This window comes from Cyanistes caeruleus, unplaced genomic scaffold (genome assembly GCF_971803275.1).
Source record: "Cyanistes caeruleus unplaced genomic scaffold, bCyaCae1.hap1.1 HAP1_SUPER_29, whole genome shotgun sequence".
NCBI lineage: Eukaryota > Metazoa > Chordata > Aves > Passeriformes > Paridae > Cyanistes > Cyanistes caeruleus.
This window is the reverse complement of record NW_028256297.1, coordinates 443,392-460,803: the sequence shown is the minus strand read 5'-3', so window position 1 is coordinate 460,803 and position 17,412 is coordinate 443,392. Positions and strand designations below refer to the sequence as shown.

The window sequence follows — 17,412 nt, the reverse complement described above, 5'->3', positions numbered from 1 at the left end:
CATCTCTTGTAAACCAATTACCCCCTCTTTCTTATGCCCCACTCTTTTTAACTATGTCTAGTTCTTCTGGTGAAAAAGACAGCTTTTCTGGCAAGGGGGCAGTTACTGGGAGCAAGGGAAGTAACTTAGCGATTTCTGGCAACAATGTAGCTTTCCAAGCTTCTTCATCAGCCTGTCTATTTCCTACTGCCTCCTCCGAGCTCCCTGCCTGGTGTCCCTTGATGTGTATTATTGCTACCTTTTTTGGTAAATTCACCACCTCCAATAGGCGGGAGATTAAGTTCTCATGAGCCAACATTTTTCCTCTGCAGGTTAATAAACCTCTCTTTTCCCACAGTTTCCCAAATGCGTGTATCACACCATATGCATATTTAGAATCAGTAAAAATATTTACTGTCTTGTCTTGGTATAACTCACAAGCTCTCACGAGGGTATACAGCTCGGCCATCTGAGGTGGTACCAGGTGGCTGGTAACCTCCCCCCTTCCTTTAATTGCTTTCCACTTACGACAGAGTATCCTGTAAATCGTCTTCCTTCTATCACCCTTGAAGACCCATCAATAAACACGTTTTCCCCCTCAGGCCACGAGATGTCTCTCAGATCATTCCTTGCCCTAGTTTGTAGATCTATTACTTGAATACAATCATGGAATTTTCCTTGGCTCTCTTCCTCAGGGCCATTCAAACAGGAGGCTGGGTTAAAACTTTCCTTGCTTTTAAATTCTAAATCCTCCTGTTCTAATAGACAGGATTCATACTGTAGCAACCGAGAGCTGGTCATCCACTTAGAGGCTCTCTCAGTTAACAACGCTTTAATCTGGTGTGAAACTTTAACAATCAGATAACCCCCCCTTGTCAGCTTTCGGGCCTCAGCCACCATCAGAGCTGTGGCTGCGCAGTTCTGCAGACAATAGGGCCAGCCTCTGGCTACTGGGTCTAACAGTTTCGAAAAATAGGCAACCGGTCTTTGTGTTCTCCCATGCTCCTGAACCAAAATTTCTTTTGCGTGACTTTGTATAAACATGATTTAGTTCAGCAGCAAGTAATGCCACTGCTTCAAGCCAATTACATTACATTTCTTTCTTTATTTTTTTTTCTTTTTAGTAACTAACCACTCCTTATCTTAATTTTTGCATTAAGTCCATCTTAGGCATAGGGAGATGACTAACAAATTAACTTCCATTAAGGAAACTCTAATATTTATAACATTTTATAACTTTTAACATTTAAAACTTTTATTAAGAAAAGAAACAAAATACTTTCCTTTAAAGTTTTCTCGTAACTTCCACAGAGGAAGTGCATGACAAATACCCAGGCCTTCCATAGGACACTATTTTTACAAGGTTGCAGTTACAGAATTTGCTTTAAGGCTACAACAAACCACAGACTGGTGGGGATGTTCCCCACAAGGTATGACTTGCAGCATTGGCTTCATAACTGAAACCCGGTGCCGGCCGCCACCAAGGGGAGCTGATCACCGAAACTGGGTGAGGCGCGCCTTCAGCTCCGCTCGCTGCCCGCCGCCCTGGACGGTGGAAATATCCCGGACCGAGCCCCCAAAAATATGTCAGAAAAATTAATCCACGAACACCAGAGGTTTATGTCCAAAAAAGGAGACAGAGGAGTCCTTTTTCTTTATTCGAATAAAGGGAGAGGCCATGGGGCATTCCCCTGGGGTCTCTCAAATTTTTGAAGGGCGCAGCTTCCTTTTTATCCTAATTCCCGGCCGCTTGTCCCTTCTCTCTTTCCCCATAGGCTGAGGTACTTGAGAGGTACAGGCTTCCCGGAACGCCTGATACCTGGGGTACCTTTTCCCCCCCATGCATAATCCCTTCTTAATTCTTAACTTTTGTGGAATTCATGATTCTCTTTCAGTGCTCCTTTGATCTTTTAGTGGAATCCATCCCATTGTTTCTGTTGTCTCTCACTGATAGCTGCATCTTATCAGCAGACCCACAGCTTGTTTGTAAAGACAAACCCATCATTCCTCTCACCCTGTACAGCCCAGCCCAGGGCTGTGAGCAACACAGAATTCCAGGGCCCTCTGACTGCTCCCTTTGCCAGCCCTGCTACAAAGTCAGCCCCCGAGCCCGCTGCCGTGCTGCCAGCCTGCCCCTCAGGGGCCTGTCCCCACAGGGCTGGGCTGCCTGGCTGCTGCCGCCGCTCAGGGGCAGGGGGCACAGGCAGAGCTGGCGGCCAGCTCAGCTCGCCGCTGCTGCCCAGCCCATGGTGCTGTGTCTGACCCCGCAGAGCTGCTATGGCCATGTGGACGAACATCTTGCTCTCGCCCTGGATTTCAGAGGAAGTGACACCGCTCCTCATCAATGTGGTGGGGAGCTGGCCGCAGAAAAACCTGTGCACCTCTGATGGGGACAAGACGGCTGTCTTTTCCCTGACTGTGAGTTTCTGGAGCTGGCCTTTGCTCACCACAAGGCCGGCCGCCTCTCCAGCAGCTCTGTTGCCTCCTTCCCCCACTGCATCTCCCTGCTTCAGGCACTGGGCACAAACCTGGCCTAGGGGCAGCTTCAGGGCCACCAGGCCCACTGCTCCCCCTGTGTCTCTCCCGGCCTCTCCCTGCCACACTCAGGCCCTGCCACACGGACGCCCCGGCACTGAGCGCTGTCTCGGGCTGCTTTGTCCTCTGCAGGCAACTCTGGTGATGTGGAAGATCCTCCAGGGGCCCTGTTGCCCACAGATCCTCACAGTCTATTTCCCCCGCCTCTTTGTGCATCTGCTCTTCCAAATGCACTTCAGTACTTTGTATATGACAGAGGACGTCCATACCTTCTGGAAGGAATGCCAGGAGCAACACGGCCTCTCCACCAGCCCCAACAGGTGCTCCATGCCAGTCCCTGTCCCTGCCACTTCCCCAGCCTCAGAGCCAGCGCTCCCAGCGTCACCTGGGTTTTGCTGTGCACACAGGTTTGCAGTGCAGACCCTGAAGGCCCTGCCCTGCAGTCTCCACTTGGAGCATGTGGTGGTGGCAATGGAACGCAAGCGTGGCTGGGACACGCTGCTCTGTGCTGACACCCACCACTATGCCGTGGGTCTGCTGGCCAGGTGAGCCCCCCTTCTCCCCACTGCCTCTGACATTTGTGCCCCCTGCCCGGGATGCCCCCCACAGTCCCCGTGGCCATGGGCCTGAGGGCCTCATCACCGAGGGCCTCGTCACCGAGGGATGGCCAAGGAGACTGCAAAAGGCTGCAAGAGGAGCATGTCCAGGAGCAGCCACATCTCAAGGGCCCACATCCCCTCACAGGGTGCTGGGGCAATATGAGAACTGGGTCAGTCAGTCCTGGGAGAGGTTGTTCTCCCCCTTGCTGAGGCTCTTTGTGCCGTTTTCTGCCTTCCAGGGAAATGCGCCGTGCATCCGTCCACCTGTGTAAAGGCATCTTAAGCTACCTGCTTGAGCTGCTCAGCAAACCGATGCCACACTGGGATGTCCCTGCCATGGCATTCCTTGTGGAGGTGAGCCTGATGGCCAGCACTACCTCGCTCAGCTCCCTGCCAGCCCTGTCCCCTTGCATAGCCACAGCTGCCTGGGATGGCACCCATGCCCTGTGCTGCTGCCTGGGCCCAGCCCTGCGCACTTCCAGGCTCCTGCCAGCCAGCTCCCCTCTCACTGCCCTGTTCCTTTCAGCTCCTAGATTGTCTGGACTTGAGTGAGTGTGGTGACAGCCTAATGGATACCTGTGGTACAATTCCAGAGAGATGCATCACCAGGTTCTCAGGGCTCTCCTCCTGCTAAGGGACCATCCCTCCATGGTAAGAAGGGGACAGCAGCTGAAGCCGTGTGGGCAGCATGAGGCTGGGCAATGCTGTCACTTGGCCTGGGCTGGCCTTTGCCTTGGGCGCTGAGGCAGCTCCTCCCAGCTCTCCTGCCTCCTGCTTCAGCTGCCCGAGTGCTTTGGGACAGGCCTTTGGCCTCTGGGCCCTGCGGCAGCTGCCCGGGCTTTCACACACTTGTGTTCTGCACAGGCCGAAAGAATTCAGAGCCTGACAGGAAGACTAGTGCACCTCCTGTGGGACATTGATAGTGACGTGGCCAGGATGAGCATTGTTCTTTCTCCTGAGCTATATTTTCTTGAATGAAGACACCCCAATATCCTGGCGCAGGGCCCTGCAGCTGGCTGAGCCGCTCCTGAAACTCCTGGACAATGTAAGGCTCTGTGTCCCAGCCACGGCCACTGGCTGCTGCCCGGACACTTTGTGCCCTGTGCATTTGCAGGCCTGCGCCAATGTGGGCCACAAGAAGCCAATGATGAGGTCATTTTTCCTTCCTTTCTTTCATACAGCCTGATAGCCAGGTGCAGCTGCTCTCCATGTCTCCTTCGAAGAATAATGTCTTTGGCAGAAGAAGAAGGAAGAAAGCCCCTGAAGAAAAAAGTGTACCAGAGCCTGCTCCCACTCTTTTTCCACTGCCAAAATGAGAATCGGCATGTGGCAGAGGTGAGGACTCCTGGGCTGCTGCTGCGCCTTGGCAGGGGGCTCAGCTGCCTCCTGCCCTGATGCAGGCTTGCAGGCTGCAGCCTCCTCCAGGCCTTGGCACTGGGACACTCCCGTGCCCTGGCTTGTGGGGCCATTTGCAGCTCTCTGCTGCTCTCCAGGCCTCTCGAACAACGCTCCTTCGCGTGGCTGACTTCCTGAAGAGGCCAGACCTGGAAAAAGCTGTGAGGAAGGAGAAACTGTGGAAGTTTGCCAAGCTCGTGGTAAGGACGGCCTGGAAGTGCCAGCCTCAGGCTAGAGAAGCCCCCTGGCCCCGGTGCTCAGTGTGTGGGGCTGGCAGCTGCGCCCCTGCCCACTGCTGCACCCGGGGGCCGCACGGCTTCTTCTCCAGCCCCCTGTGGCCCCGAGCCGGGTGCCGATGGAGCCCCGGCCCAGTGGGGCTGCGGGCCGGGCCGGCACCGCGGCTCCCCGGGCAGCAGCCGGCCCTCTGCCCCCTCCGGAGCCCGGCGCCAGCGGCTGCTGGCCGGGCCTCAGGACTGGCCGGGCACGGGCGGCCGGGGCTGGCCGCAGGCAGCAGCGCCGGGCCGAGGGGCAGAGCCCGCGCCAACCCTTCCCTCCTGCCGCTCTCTCCAGCTGGCAGACAACAGGATCCCCTTGGCCGAGTACCTGCAGGACCCACAGGAGACCCTGCGAGCGGCGGCCATCAGGGTCATCGGTGAGTCCTGAGCCCGGGTTCCCTCCCCGCCCCACCGCAGCTCGGCCCCAGCCCCGGCTGCTGCCCCGGCAGCGGCACCCGGACCCGGCGCCCTGGATCCCCGGCTGCCCTCGGGGCTGCTGCTGCCGGCCTCTGGCAGCCGTGCCCTTGGGCTGAGTCAGGATGCGGCAAGGGCCCGGGCTGAGGCATGCCGGGGCAGGAGGCCGTGTGGCCACAGTGCTGGCAGCGCCGCTGGCAGGGAGCTGTGCTGCTGGGACCCTGACAGGCTCTGTGTTCTCAAGGATGGCCGGGGAGCAGCTGAGGGGGCAGCAGGCAGAGCTCCAGGTGTTGTGCAGAGGTGAGCCAGGGCAGCGGGCTGACAGCGGTGGCTGTCGGGGGCAGCTGCAAGCCCTGGCCTGGCTGTGGAGGGCTCTGCTCCCCGTTATAAACGGGCCAGGAGACCAGCTCCTTTTAAAAAGGCCTTTATTAAGCAGCACAGCTCTGGGGTGGGGGCCCGAGGGGTCGCGCACACCGCCACTGCTCCCACTGGACACCGCAGAAGAGGAGGATCCGTGCAGCTCTGTCACTAGGGCAGAGCTGGGCCTTCCTTCCTCACGGGAGTCCCCGGGAAGACTCCTCCTTTTGGGCTCGTAGTCTAGGCTGTCATCCCAGTCGAGTCTCCTCGAGGTTATGTCGGCCTCTGGAAAGAAGTCAGGGGACTCCTCTGGGTCTTCCTTGTTAGATGGTGCTGTTTTTATTCCTTCCCTTTTGCATGGCTCGTTGTTTTGGGGTTTTTTCCAGTCTGGGTGCATCCCATAAGTCTCTGGTCTCTCTCGTTTGCATAAAAGTCAGTATGTCATCTTCCTCCTCAGGACGGTACAGCAACTCGGGAAAGGGGTACAGTGTTGCCATGTGGGAGTCTAGGAGCAGTGGGGGCAGTGCCTGGCTGAACACAGAACAAGAAACACAGGGTACAGCAACTTGGGAGAGGGGGCAGGGCCTGGCTGAACAAGGAACAAGAAATATGGGGTACAGCAATTTGCGACAGGGGTACAAGGTAAGTAAGGAGTTTACAAACAGCAACTGTAACATATTATTCTTAACAATATCCTGGGACAGGGGTACAAGGTAAGTAAGGAGTTTACAAACAGCAACTGTAACATATTATTCTTAACAATATCCCCCCTCTTATATTTTGATCCGGCTCTAGCCCGCATCAACCATTAACTTCTGGCTCTTGGGAATATTTATCTCTTAATTCTCGATATTGCTCATATATTTCCCTGGCAGTTTTGTGCCCTCGATCCTGACTTTGAGTCACCATTAACATGATCCTGGCCTGCTTCTTATCTTTAATTTCAGGGATCTGGATGCTTGCTTGTACTGTGGTAGTCACTGTCTTGATTAGGCAGGGGAGTAAACAGGGTAGGAACAAGAAACTTGCAAATGCACAGACAGCAATAAAGACTTTTTTTTTCCACCACCCTCCCTTGAAGGACCAAAGGTCATTCCACCAGTCTGAGTTCACCAGAGGAGTCCATTCCTGGGTGCCCACATAAGCTATCTTTCGTATTTCTTTTGAGATGTTTTTCATTACCTCACTCTTATCATCTATCTCCAGGCAACATTCAGAGGAATTAAACTTTCCACAAATGCCTCCTTCATCTGCCAATAGGTAGTCCACCGCCAGCCGAATCTGATAGACTACAGCCCTGGTTTGTGCCAATTGTGTGCTAATATGGTCTAAAGCAAGGGCAGTTCTGTTTGACACCACTTCTAATACTGCCTGGAGACGGATGATTCGATTTAACATATAGACGGGGGTACGATACCCCCAGGATCCATCCTGGGCCCACGTGGCCGGTCCATATGTCTTAATTATTTCTTCAGGGGTCCAGATCTTCCCCTTCCATTTCTGATTGCTTCCTAGGTCCATTACATGCCTCTTCTTTCGACTGCCTTTTTTTAAGTTATCATACAAGGGAACTCCCCAAGTATGACCCTGATTTCTTAGGTAGGAGGAAAAAAGCAGGCTTCATTATCCCAATTGTGCAGCTTCCTGCCCAATCCCCTGGGAGGTGGGTATATGCAGTGCTCCCACAAATCCAAAATAAATACTCAGGGGCCTTCCAGAAAGTGTCCTGTGTGTCTGTAGGATGTTCTCAGTATTTTGAGAGTTCTCTTAACCCCCAAAAAGGGTTTATTCCTTTTTCTGCACACCCATGCAGTTTGTACCCCTCATGATAAATACAACCCTTTCCTTTCTCCCAGTGGCCCAATACTTGTTTGGTTCTTGGGGGATCCACCTGCTACCTGAGTCTTTCAGAGTCAGGTATCTTTTTCAGGCCATTTTTCCCACAGGGGTTTTATATCTTTTTCCTGTCCTTTTAATGCATTCTTCCCCAATCACTCTTGTTTTCAGATCCCATTGTTCTCATCCCCTGTTCCCTGTCTGGGGTTTCTGCTCAGTTAATTTCCACCTTAGAATGTCTCAAGGTGCCAGGCTGATCCCTTCCCAGGGCCAAATATCTGACATCTGGGTGTTCCCACATACCCAACAATTGGTTAAGTTTAACTCTCTGCTGATTCTTCTCGATCAGGTCAATGAATAGGTTCTCACCTCGTGTTTCATCTAGATCACCTTTCTTTATCTTCAATTGTTTTTCTTTTATTACATCATTCAGTCCCTCCTGTTCAAAGCAGAGCCAGGATTCTCCTACAGGGCATTCTCCAAGCAGACCTTGCCTAAATGAGGCAGTATTTCTAGTAATCCAATATGTCTTTCCTTCCTCCTGACAGGTTTCCAATTTGGTGTGATCAAAACAGGTGGGATTGATGTTTTTGTGGACCCTCATAAGTGATCTTAGATCCTCTCCATCATATAGGGGATACATGCTTCTCCACTGTCCCCCATCCCAAGGCTCACCAGCTGGACCAACATCAGTCCACCTAAGAGTCCGGTATGAGCTAGTTTAGGGAGCTTCATGGCTCACCTTCCCTGTTAGCCTCACCCGGTCTTGCCCCTTAGGTTTTTTTTTTTTTTTTTTTTTTTTTTTTTTTTGGGGGGATCAGGAGAGATGATATGGTCCTTCTTCTCCCACCTTCTTTAATTTAGTTGCCTTTTTGGAGAATGTCCTGTGGGAGAAGTTAATGGGTGGGGTTTTCATTCAACTAACTTTGCTAACATTGAAATATTTTACCACTCTCACTTAAACCAACTCACTCAGCAGAGTTCTGCAGTCTTTGTTTATATTCTTTCTCTCTCAGTCTATTTCTGGCTGCCTCTTTATCCTGGTTTAGGGCAAATTTGGGAGAAAACTTCCAGGGGGGGGCTCCCCCCCGGGAAGCAAACCCACGTGGCTCTTTTCCCCCCACCCCCCAACCAGTTCGGGAAGAGATTTCTCTGAGAGAAGTGGAAAAAAAACCTGTTCATTTCACAGGCACAGCACTACCCAGCACAAAAATGAATGATATCAAATTACAAAACCTCTCGCCCTTCAGAAGAGATGACAAACTTCAGAGGGTCTCTTTCCTGGGGGTGTTCACTCTGTTATCAGTCCCTCTGGCGCTGGAAAATGCCGCTGCCCAGGCTGGGCTCCCGGTAGTCCACGGGTGCAAGCTCCCGGTGCTCCCCCGAGTCCCCAGTCCAGAGCAAGTTTGATTCGTTTCAGAAAAGGTAAAGAAAACGGTCCAGGAAGACCTCTCTGCTCCGGCTAGTTGGAAAGCCAAGGCGATTTGTGTCTTGTTGTCTGTCTGTGCTGTAGTCAAAACTCCCGATGCAGGGGGGAGCAAGTACAGTCTGATAACAGACTTGGTGCTTCTTTTCCACTCACTTTTACTCTCAGATGGAATTTTAAGAATACAGAACCTGTGTCTGAGTTAGGTGGACAAATGGGGATACAATTTAACATCATAATCAACCCAGGACCTTCCACCCCTTATCCTCATATTGTCGACTTACTGCCAAAACTAACATTCTAACTCTGCACACATTTACATACATAGAAACTTCCTCTCCGTTCCACCCAAAAAATACAAGCAGTATATCCATCATGCCCCTGTCAAGCCTCACAACAAGCTACTGAATCCAGGCCCCCCCCACGCTGGAGAGCTGCAGGATTCCCCACTCTCTCATTTTACTTACTCAATACACCATCTTTCACTTGCTCATACCTTCAACACTTACACATTTCCTTCTGTTTCATGTCTGCGTGGTTTAAGGTACAGACAATGGCAGTAACCTTTTACCCAATGATCAGTTCTCCCTGAGGTACACATCGTGTCGTTCCATCTCTCTGCATTATCCACCATGTACAACCTGGTCCTTGAGCAAAGACAACCCCATGAATGGGTTTGTCTGTGCCCGAGGTAGAATTGACCCAAACTGTCTTCCCTAGCAGACCTCTGACATGTACTACTGGGACTTTGTCTCCGTCTGCTACATGTAAAGACTCAGACTGGGCAGGACCTGCTCAGTTGGTGGAATCTCTGGTATTGACTAACCAGGTGGCCTTTGCTAGATGTTGCTCCCAAGTATAGGTTTTCTCTCAGAAAATGATCACACAACCCTTGGGTTTCCCAATGAGTCAGTTCATGTATCTCATTTAATGTTTTCCAGGCTAAGGCCTTGTTCAGAAACTTTCGCCCATCCGAGGTTAACTATTCTCCTTGTTCTCCTTGAGACAGTTCTAATTTTTTATTACTTCCCACTCTTTCTTGGTAAATATTGGTTCCTTCTTTCCATCCTCTTCAGTTACTACCTCATCCAGTTTAAAAACTTTTACTGATTCCTTTGGATCTAAGGCCACTTCTTTAGCTGCTTGGTCAGCAAGTCGGTTCCCTCTGCTTTCTAAGGAGTCTCCCTTCTGATGCCCCTTCATGTGGACCACTGCAATCTCTGTGGGTTTGGTCAAGGACTCTAATACTGATTTAATCAGCCCTTCATGTGCCAGGTTCTTCCCTTTGGAGTTCAGGTAGCCTCTCTCCTCCTAGATCTTACCAAAGGTATGGACTATCCCAAAGGCATACTTTGAATCTGTATAGATGGTTCCTTTTTTCTCTCTCTAGCAAGTCCAGACCTCTCTTTAGAGCATGAACCTCACAGCACTGAGCTGACCAGCTGGGGGGTAGTCTCCCTTTTTCTAGGACCTCTAGTTTTCCTTCCCCTACCTCTATGACCACTGCATACCCTGAATATCTTTTCCCCTCCACCACCCTGGATGAACCATCAGTAAATAGTACCTTCCCATAGGGCAGGGGTACATCTCCCACATCCTCCCTCACTTTGGTTTGGAGATTTACCAATTCTAAGCAGTCATGTTCTAATTCAGGCAGAGGCTCCCCTGACAAAAATTGTGCCGGGTTCAGGCCCTTGGAGGTTACTAGCTCCAAATTGCTAGTAACTATTAGGATGACTTCATATTTTAATATCCTGGCATTTGTCAGCCACTGCTGAGCCTTTCGGCTCAAGATTGTTTTTAAATCATGTGGTGTGTGGACTCTGATCTTACCCTGTAGGGTTAGCTTTTGGGCCTCTTCTATTAAAATGGCAGCAGCAGCTATTGATTGCACGCAGGTGGGCCAGCCACGAGCTACTGGGTCCAGCAGTTTGGATTGACAGGCTATGGGCTTACGACATCCTCCCCATTCCTGGGTCAGAACCCCATATGCAGTCCCTTCTTCAGAGTTGACAAACAAATCAAATTCTTTTTTTAAGTCAGGCAGGCTTAAAACTGGTGCTGAGGACAGCTTAACCTTCAGCTGATTTAATTGCACTTCATCTTCAGCTGTCTACCTTATGGGTTCACAATCAACTAGCTTTTCATAAAGAAACTTGATGCTCTGGGTATATTGTTCTATTCATAGTTTACAATATCTAAGAAGGCTTAAGAGTTTTCTTATGTCCCTCTTTGTTTTTGGTGCAGGTATGGCTAGAATGCCTGATACTCTCTCTGGGCTCAGTTCCTCTTCTGGTTTTCAGATGCTGGTACAGTTGGGAGCACATCCAAGGATCTTTAGTACCATACCAAGGCCACTGTCCTTGCATCTCTAGTTTGGGCCAAACCTCTATACAGTAATGGATCATCTTGATCCGGTCTAGGCCCTTGGTGGCCTCTTGTGCATCCCAGCAATTTAACGTTTGCCCTAGTGGGCTATCAGGGGGAATGGTTCTGGTGGCCTCTTCATTCCCCTTGGGACCTACTCTCTTACTTAAACACTGTCTCATTGCTCCTCCTATCTCTGGGCCTTCACTTAAAAAAAACTTACGGTGCCTCTACTCGAACAAAACTGGAACTGACAAACAACACAACCTCTAACTTAAAACTGGCCCTTACTTAAACTTTATAAAGGTACTCCTACTCAAACTAAAAATTTCTAATGACAGACGACTGACCTTTCAAACCTCAACAAAAACTCACACTCTAGGAACTCACTCTCTCCTCCTTTCACACTAGGGAATACACTCAATCTTCTCACACAGGAATCCACACCCTTTCTTACACTCGGCCGGCCTTCCACTCACACTTTGAATTTTCTGGGGCTTGCAGTCTCCGCTTGCCCCGGGGGTTAGGTCCCAGCGGGGCTTGCAGGTTCCGCTTGCCCCTCCCTACACCCCAATCCCGTTCCCCTCGCGCCTCGCCTCCCTGACCCCCTTGCCAGCGAAGACTATGAGCACTCCTGGGTCGACGTCGAGGGGACCCTAGCACTAGACGCTCCTGGGACCTTCCCCCCTCCCTGTCTCAGTGCCGTCTACAATATTTGGTCAGCAGGGCTCACCCCGGAACCCCCTGCCCCTCCGCTCCCGGACTATCCCCCTTCCCCAGTGAGAATAGCTTCTGCGTGAGGGCTGACTGTAAGTGAGTGGTGGGAGAATTCCCCCTTGCCTCCTAGCCGCTCCGCCCACCAGGGAATGGCTTCGGCTAAGGGATGCGTGAGTGTATTACTCTAGCTGCCTCGCCTGCCCGCGCAGACTACCTGCCCCTGTGCTCTCCGGCAGCAGGTTAACGACCTCCCTTCTCAGGAACCTCCTGAGCTGAGACTGAGCTGCGACAACTAGAGCCTCTCAGCACGTCCTGTGTCACAGACCCTGGGAAGCGAGGGCCCTTCGCTGACCGCCTGGTGCCGGTAGGGCCTGGGGACCCCCAATTCCAATTCCCCGGTCAGGTCGTCTGAGTACCCAAGCGGGGGGGGTGTGTTCACTCACACCTAACCTAGGCACCCCCACACACCACCCCGGGAGTTACCTAGATTGCCTGCGTGTGACTCTCACTCACCTAGGCCTTCCACACGCCCGGAGCAGCCTAGGCCGTTTAGCCCTTTTCAGTAGAGGGGCCTACCCCTATGTGCGCCACTCACTCTCTTAGGTACCCTCTGCGCACTCAGAGGGGGGGCTTTTATCCCCAGGAGACGCCTCACTCGTTTCTCTGGGCCCAAGTGAGCCTCTTTCGCTTCCTGCCGTTCCCGGCCGGCCCCCTCGCGGGAGTCCGGAACCGCGGTACTGGGCAGTCCGCACTCGCCCCGAGGGTCTGAGCTGCCAGCCCCTGTCTCACTCACACATCCACTCACTCGCCTCCTACTCCCGCCACCGGTGGCTTACCCAATCCGGCGCTCTTCTACGATGTCAATCCCAGGCTGTTCTTCTGGGTCCGGTATAGCCAGCTGTCCCACGGAGGCCCAATAGGGTTGTCCCGTCCCTGGTCCTCTTCAGGGCGTGGCTATCCCGGACGAGCCCCCAAGCTCTGATAAACGGGCCAGGAGACCAGCTCCTTTTAAAAAGGCCTTTATTAAGCAGCACAGCTCTGGGGTGGGGGCCCGAGGGGTCGCGCACACCGCCACTGCTCCCACTGGACACCGCAGAAGAAGAGGATCTGTGCACCTCTGTCACTAGGGCAGAGCTGGGCCTTCCTTCCTCACGGGAGTCCCCGGGAAGACTCATTCTTTAGGGCTCGTAGTCTAGGCTGTCATCCCAGTCGAGTCTCCTCGAGGTTACGTCGGCCTCTGGAAAGAAGTCAGGGGACTCCTCTGGGTCTTCCTTGTTAGATGGTGCTGCTTCTATTCCTTCCCTTTTGCGTGACTCGTTGTTTTGGGGTTTTTTCCAGTCTGGGTGCATCCCATAAGTCTCTGGTCTCTCTCGTTTGCATAAAAGTCAGTATGTCATCTTCCTCCTCAGGGCTGTACAGCAACTCGGGAAAGGGATACAATGTTGCCATGTGGGAGTCTAGGAGCAGTGGGGGCAGTGCCTGGCTGAACACGAACAAGAAGCACAGGGTACAGCAACTTGGGAGAGGGGGCAGGGCCTGGCTGAACAAGGAACAAGAAATATGGGGTACAGCAATTTGCGACAGGGGTACAAGGTAAGTAAGGAGTTTACAAACAGCAACTGTAACATATTATTCTTAACAATATCCTGGGACAGGGGTACAAGGTAAGTAAGGAGTTTACAAACAGCAACTGTAACATATTATTCTTAACACTCCCTGTGCCAATGAGGGGCGGCGTGGGCAGAGCACAGTGAGATTTCAGGGCCACGTGGGGCATTTGTGGCCAGCAGCTTCGGGCTGACCCCCTTGGTCCCTGCTCCCTCCTGGCCAAGGCAAGAGCCGGCTGGCATGGCCTTGGCAGGGGGCTCTCGCTGGGCCCCCACAGATCTGGGGCCTGACCGTGGCTCTGTTCGTCTCTCTTGCAGCCCTCGAATGCCTGACGGAGGACAGAAGCTGTGCTGTGTCAGACCTGGCACTTGAAACACTGTATGTCCTCCGGGCCATCCAGAGTGGCCGATACTCTATTCTCCAGAGGATGCATGACCAAATCCTCAGGGCATGGAGGACACGGCCTCGTCTGTCGGGCCTGGGCTGGCTGCTCTGCTGGAGGTGTACTCAAAGCTGAACTGAGAGGCTCTGTCTTCTGGGGCCACCTGGGCCAGCCAGGATTTTTTATTTCATAAGAATTGTTTTCTTCTATTTTTTTCTTTTTAGTATGTAAATAATATTGGATATGTTAGGGCTGAGAGGCTCTGTCTTCTGGGGCCACATGGGCCATCTGTTATTTTTTGTTTCATAGAGATTGTTCTTTTCTTCGTTTCATTTCCATTTAGTACATAAATAATATAGGATATGTTATAAACCACAAGAGTCCCAAGACCTTTCTTTTGCTGCCCAGGGTGTGCGGGGCATAGGGGAAGAGAGGAAAAGGGTTCTTGTGTTCAGCAACCTGCTGGGGCGTGCAGTGGTGCAGGGGAAATGGCCAGAAGCCCCTTGGCCTTTGGTGGTTGTGCTGAAGCCACAAGCCCTGTGGCAGGCAGGAAGCACCATCTGTGTCCTGCTGCCCGTGTGTTGCTGCCGTGATGGCTGAGGAGCTGCTGGAGCTCCTGTGGGGCTGCGGCGCTGCTGCTGGGCCAGGCTGGGGGAGCCCCTGAGGGCACGGGGTGCTGGGAGGCCGTGAAAGGATGAGGGGCTGTGGAGGCCCAGACGGGACAAGGCAGTGGGAAGGCATGAGGGGGATGTGTGAGGGAGTGGGTGGCGGGAGGTTCCAAGGGGACAGAAGGCCCTGGAGGAGCCAGGGTGGTGGGAAGCCCTGAGGAATTGGGTGTCAGAGGTCATAAGCAGCCCCCGGGCAGCCGCCTTTTTCCTGACACTCGGCTGCTCCGGTGCTTCCCCAAAATGTCCCCCAGGCCTGCAGCAGAAGGCCTGGAGGCTGGGACACCACCCCAGCGGGAGGGTGGGGACAGCCCGAGGTGCCCAGGCTGGGCTGGCTGGGGACATGGAGGGCAGGGGGGTGCTGCCAGGCCACGGCCACTGGGTGCCTCCAGGAAGGGGCAGTGGGCAGAGGCAGGGCTGGCGGCCAGCCCGGGCCCTCGCGGCTGCCCAGGCCACGCTGCTGTGACCGAGGCCCTCCTGACACAGAGCTCGGGGCCCACAGAGCTGCTGCCACCATGGGGAGGGTGGTGATGTCTCCTCCAGCAGGGCTGCCCAGTGGCTGCTGCCCAAGCGGCTCTGGAGCCCACAGAGATAGCAGCAGAGTGTGCCCAGGAACAGCAGCAGCCCCAACATCGGCACCTGCGCACTGAGGCATCCGCAGCAGCCGGGTGCCAAACGGGGAGGCTGTGGGCACAATTGCCTTTGCTTTGGCAAAAGGCTTCAGCAGAGTTGGCCACAATGGCTTTCTCTTCACTTGCAGCCTCACAGCAACGCTTGCCAGCTTCAGCTGCAGCCTGTGCCCGTGACTGACTTGGATGGCCGTGCTTGAGGGCGAGCTCGCCTTCCACACTCAGGTGTCCCAAGGCAGCGGCATTGGCACCATCCTGAGAAAGAGAGAGAGAGCGAGAGAGAGAGAGAGAGAGAGAGAGAGAGTCTGATGGGGCAGGAGCCCTGTGCTGCAGCTGCCCTCCCTCTCTTCTGTCCAGGCACCTTAAAGACACATGAAACCAAATCCTGGACTTGCTTGGAACAAAGGAAGAAGCAGCATGTGCTGAAAAAAAGCAGGGACTTACACGGCTCAGTTTTGCTCTCCACTTGGGCAATCCCAGAATCCCTGAGCACTTGGCGTTGCAAAGTATCATCAACATCATCCAGTCTCCAACCACCCTGCCATGGGCACAGGTGGTGTGCAGGCACAGGTGTCACTAGAACTGGGAGAACACTTTTCCATGTTGACCTTTTCCTCTTCTGGATTTCAAGCAAAGATGAAAAAATCATCTGATGAATGACAGGTGAATTGTGTAGCTCACAGAACTAGGAGCTGGAGTCTCCAGTGGCCCATGGTGTGTCCATTCAACCATTGTTAGATTGCCCAGTTGGAGCTCAGCCCGGTGCAGCCCGGGCACAGGCACCAGGCTGGTCCATTTCAGCATCCCAAAGTCTTGGTGGCTCCTTGTGCACCCATTGTCTCCTGAATCCATTCTTGAACTCCCAGTTACTGCTGCTGTGCAGGACATGAGAACACAGAAACAGCTTGTTTGGCTCATTCTTGCCTTTGCTGCTCCTGCCTAAAGGAATCATCAGGACTATATGCTGATGGAATGGGATCACCGAACAGCAGGGACTTTGTCTGTAGTGTCTTAAACTAAAACCTTGTCTGACTGTTCAGACACTCTAAAATCCCAGGGGAGAATGACAGTATGGAAGAATCCTAGAAATCTTGACTTGTGATTTTTCTAGTCAAGGATTTTAATGCCAATGTGGAAACTACCAAAATATTCAAACTTGTTTTCATTGGCAACCCCTTTGAAATGGCATCAGCAGACCTCCAGGGGACAGGGTATGACAGTGGGGACAGTACTTGGCAGCTCATGGGTTCCAAGATGTGGGAGTTAAATATTTTGCCTGGAAACAGCCCGAAGTTCAAGTTTTCCAAGGGTTTGGATTGACTGGTCATTGCAGGTAAATTTATTAATCAAAGCAAATGGATGTATAAGCACAATTTCTGGAGAATGTGTATTAGGAAGAAAATAGGGAGAAAACCTTGAACACAGCCAGCAGTATCTGGAAAAATTGAAAAAAGTTAAAATTAAAAATAGATGTAGCTCTCTGACTGTTCAGGCAGGACTGTTTGTGTCTGGAGGTGATAGTAAAATGTTTTAAAATCTTAGGAAATTCGGGAGCTCAGAAAGAAAGTTAGGCTTGGCAAGCCTGGGAAAAGTTGGCCCTGGGAAATGTTAGGCCTTGTGCTTGCTAAAGATCATGTGAAACTGCACCTGTGTAATCAATATATGATAAATGATACAATTGTTAGATGTGATTAGATATAATTATTGTTTAAAGAACATTAGGAACAATGTTAGGGGACTGAGGGGGGATCACGAGAAATCCATGCTTGGGTAAAAACAATGCATACAATAGAACAATGTAAGTTTAATAATTAATATCTAAGTTGTATAACAATAGAGTATAAAACATGTTCAGCTCAAAACGAAGATGGGTCAGATTTGGGTCTGTGTACCCCTGACACCCAGAGCTCTTCAATAAAGCACCTGCATATAATCATTGTGTGATGATGTGTGTTCCTGAACTCTAACATTTTGGTGACCCAGATGGGACCTTGTGAGTGCTGCTGAGCGAGCTCATGACCCGATCCTGCTCCAGCCGGCACCGAGGGATTCTCGGGGAGCCTATTGGCCGCGACCGTCTGCGCTGCTCATAGCGTCCCCAGGAGAAGAGGTAAGGAGCTTTCACTTTGGTTTGGGTGCCTGCCAATAAGACGCAGCAAAAGCTGCGCTTGGTTGGGCTAAAGGAATTCCTGTTGGTATTGCCCAGGTGCCGTCCATCAGACGACTGC

At 52.3% G+C, this 17,412-nt stretch overlaps 1 protein-coding gene across 1 annotated transcript; it reads left to right on the top strand.

Annotated features, from left to right (window-relative positions):
- Nucleotides 1-2,252: 2,252 nt before the first annotated feature.
- On the top strand, nucleotides 2,253-3,747 carry LOC147645198 (maestro heat-like repeat-containing protein family member 7). The gene is made up of 5 exons (XM_086874917.1): nucleotides 2,253-2,397; nucleotides 2,647-2,834; nucleotides 2,922-3,059; nucleotides 3,353-3,467; nucleotides 3,640-3,747. The coding sequence occupies exons 1-5, from the start codon at nucleotides 2,257-2,259 to the stop codon at nucleotides 3,745-3,747; spliced, it is 690 nt and encodes a 229-aa protein (XP_086731043.1). The 5' UTR covers nucleotides 2,253-2,256.
- The last annotated feature ends 13,665 nt before the right edge of the window (nucleotides 3,748-17,412 follow it).

Bases quoted from the DNA above. Each gene is read 5' to 3' on its own strand.
- LOC147645198 (XM_086874917.1), top strand. From the start codon at position 2,257: ATGGCCATGTGGACGAACATCTTGCTCTCGCCCTGGATTTCAGAGGAA. The intron at 3,060-3,352 runs GTGAGCCCCCCT...TCTGCCTTCCAG, and splicing joins GCCGTGGGTCTGCTGGCCAG to GGAAATGCGCCGTGCATCCG. The intron at 3,468-3,639 runs GTGAGCCTGATG...TGTTCCTTTCAG, and splicing joins CCATGGCATTCCTTGTGGAG to CTCCTAGATTGTCTGGACTT.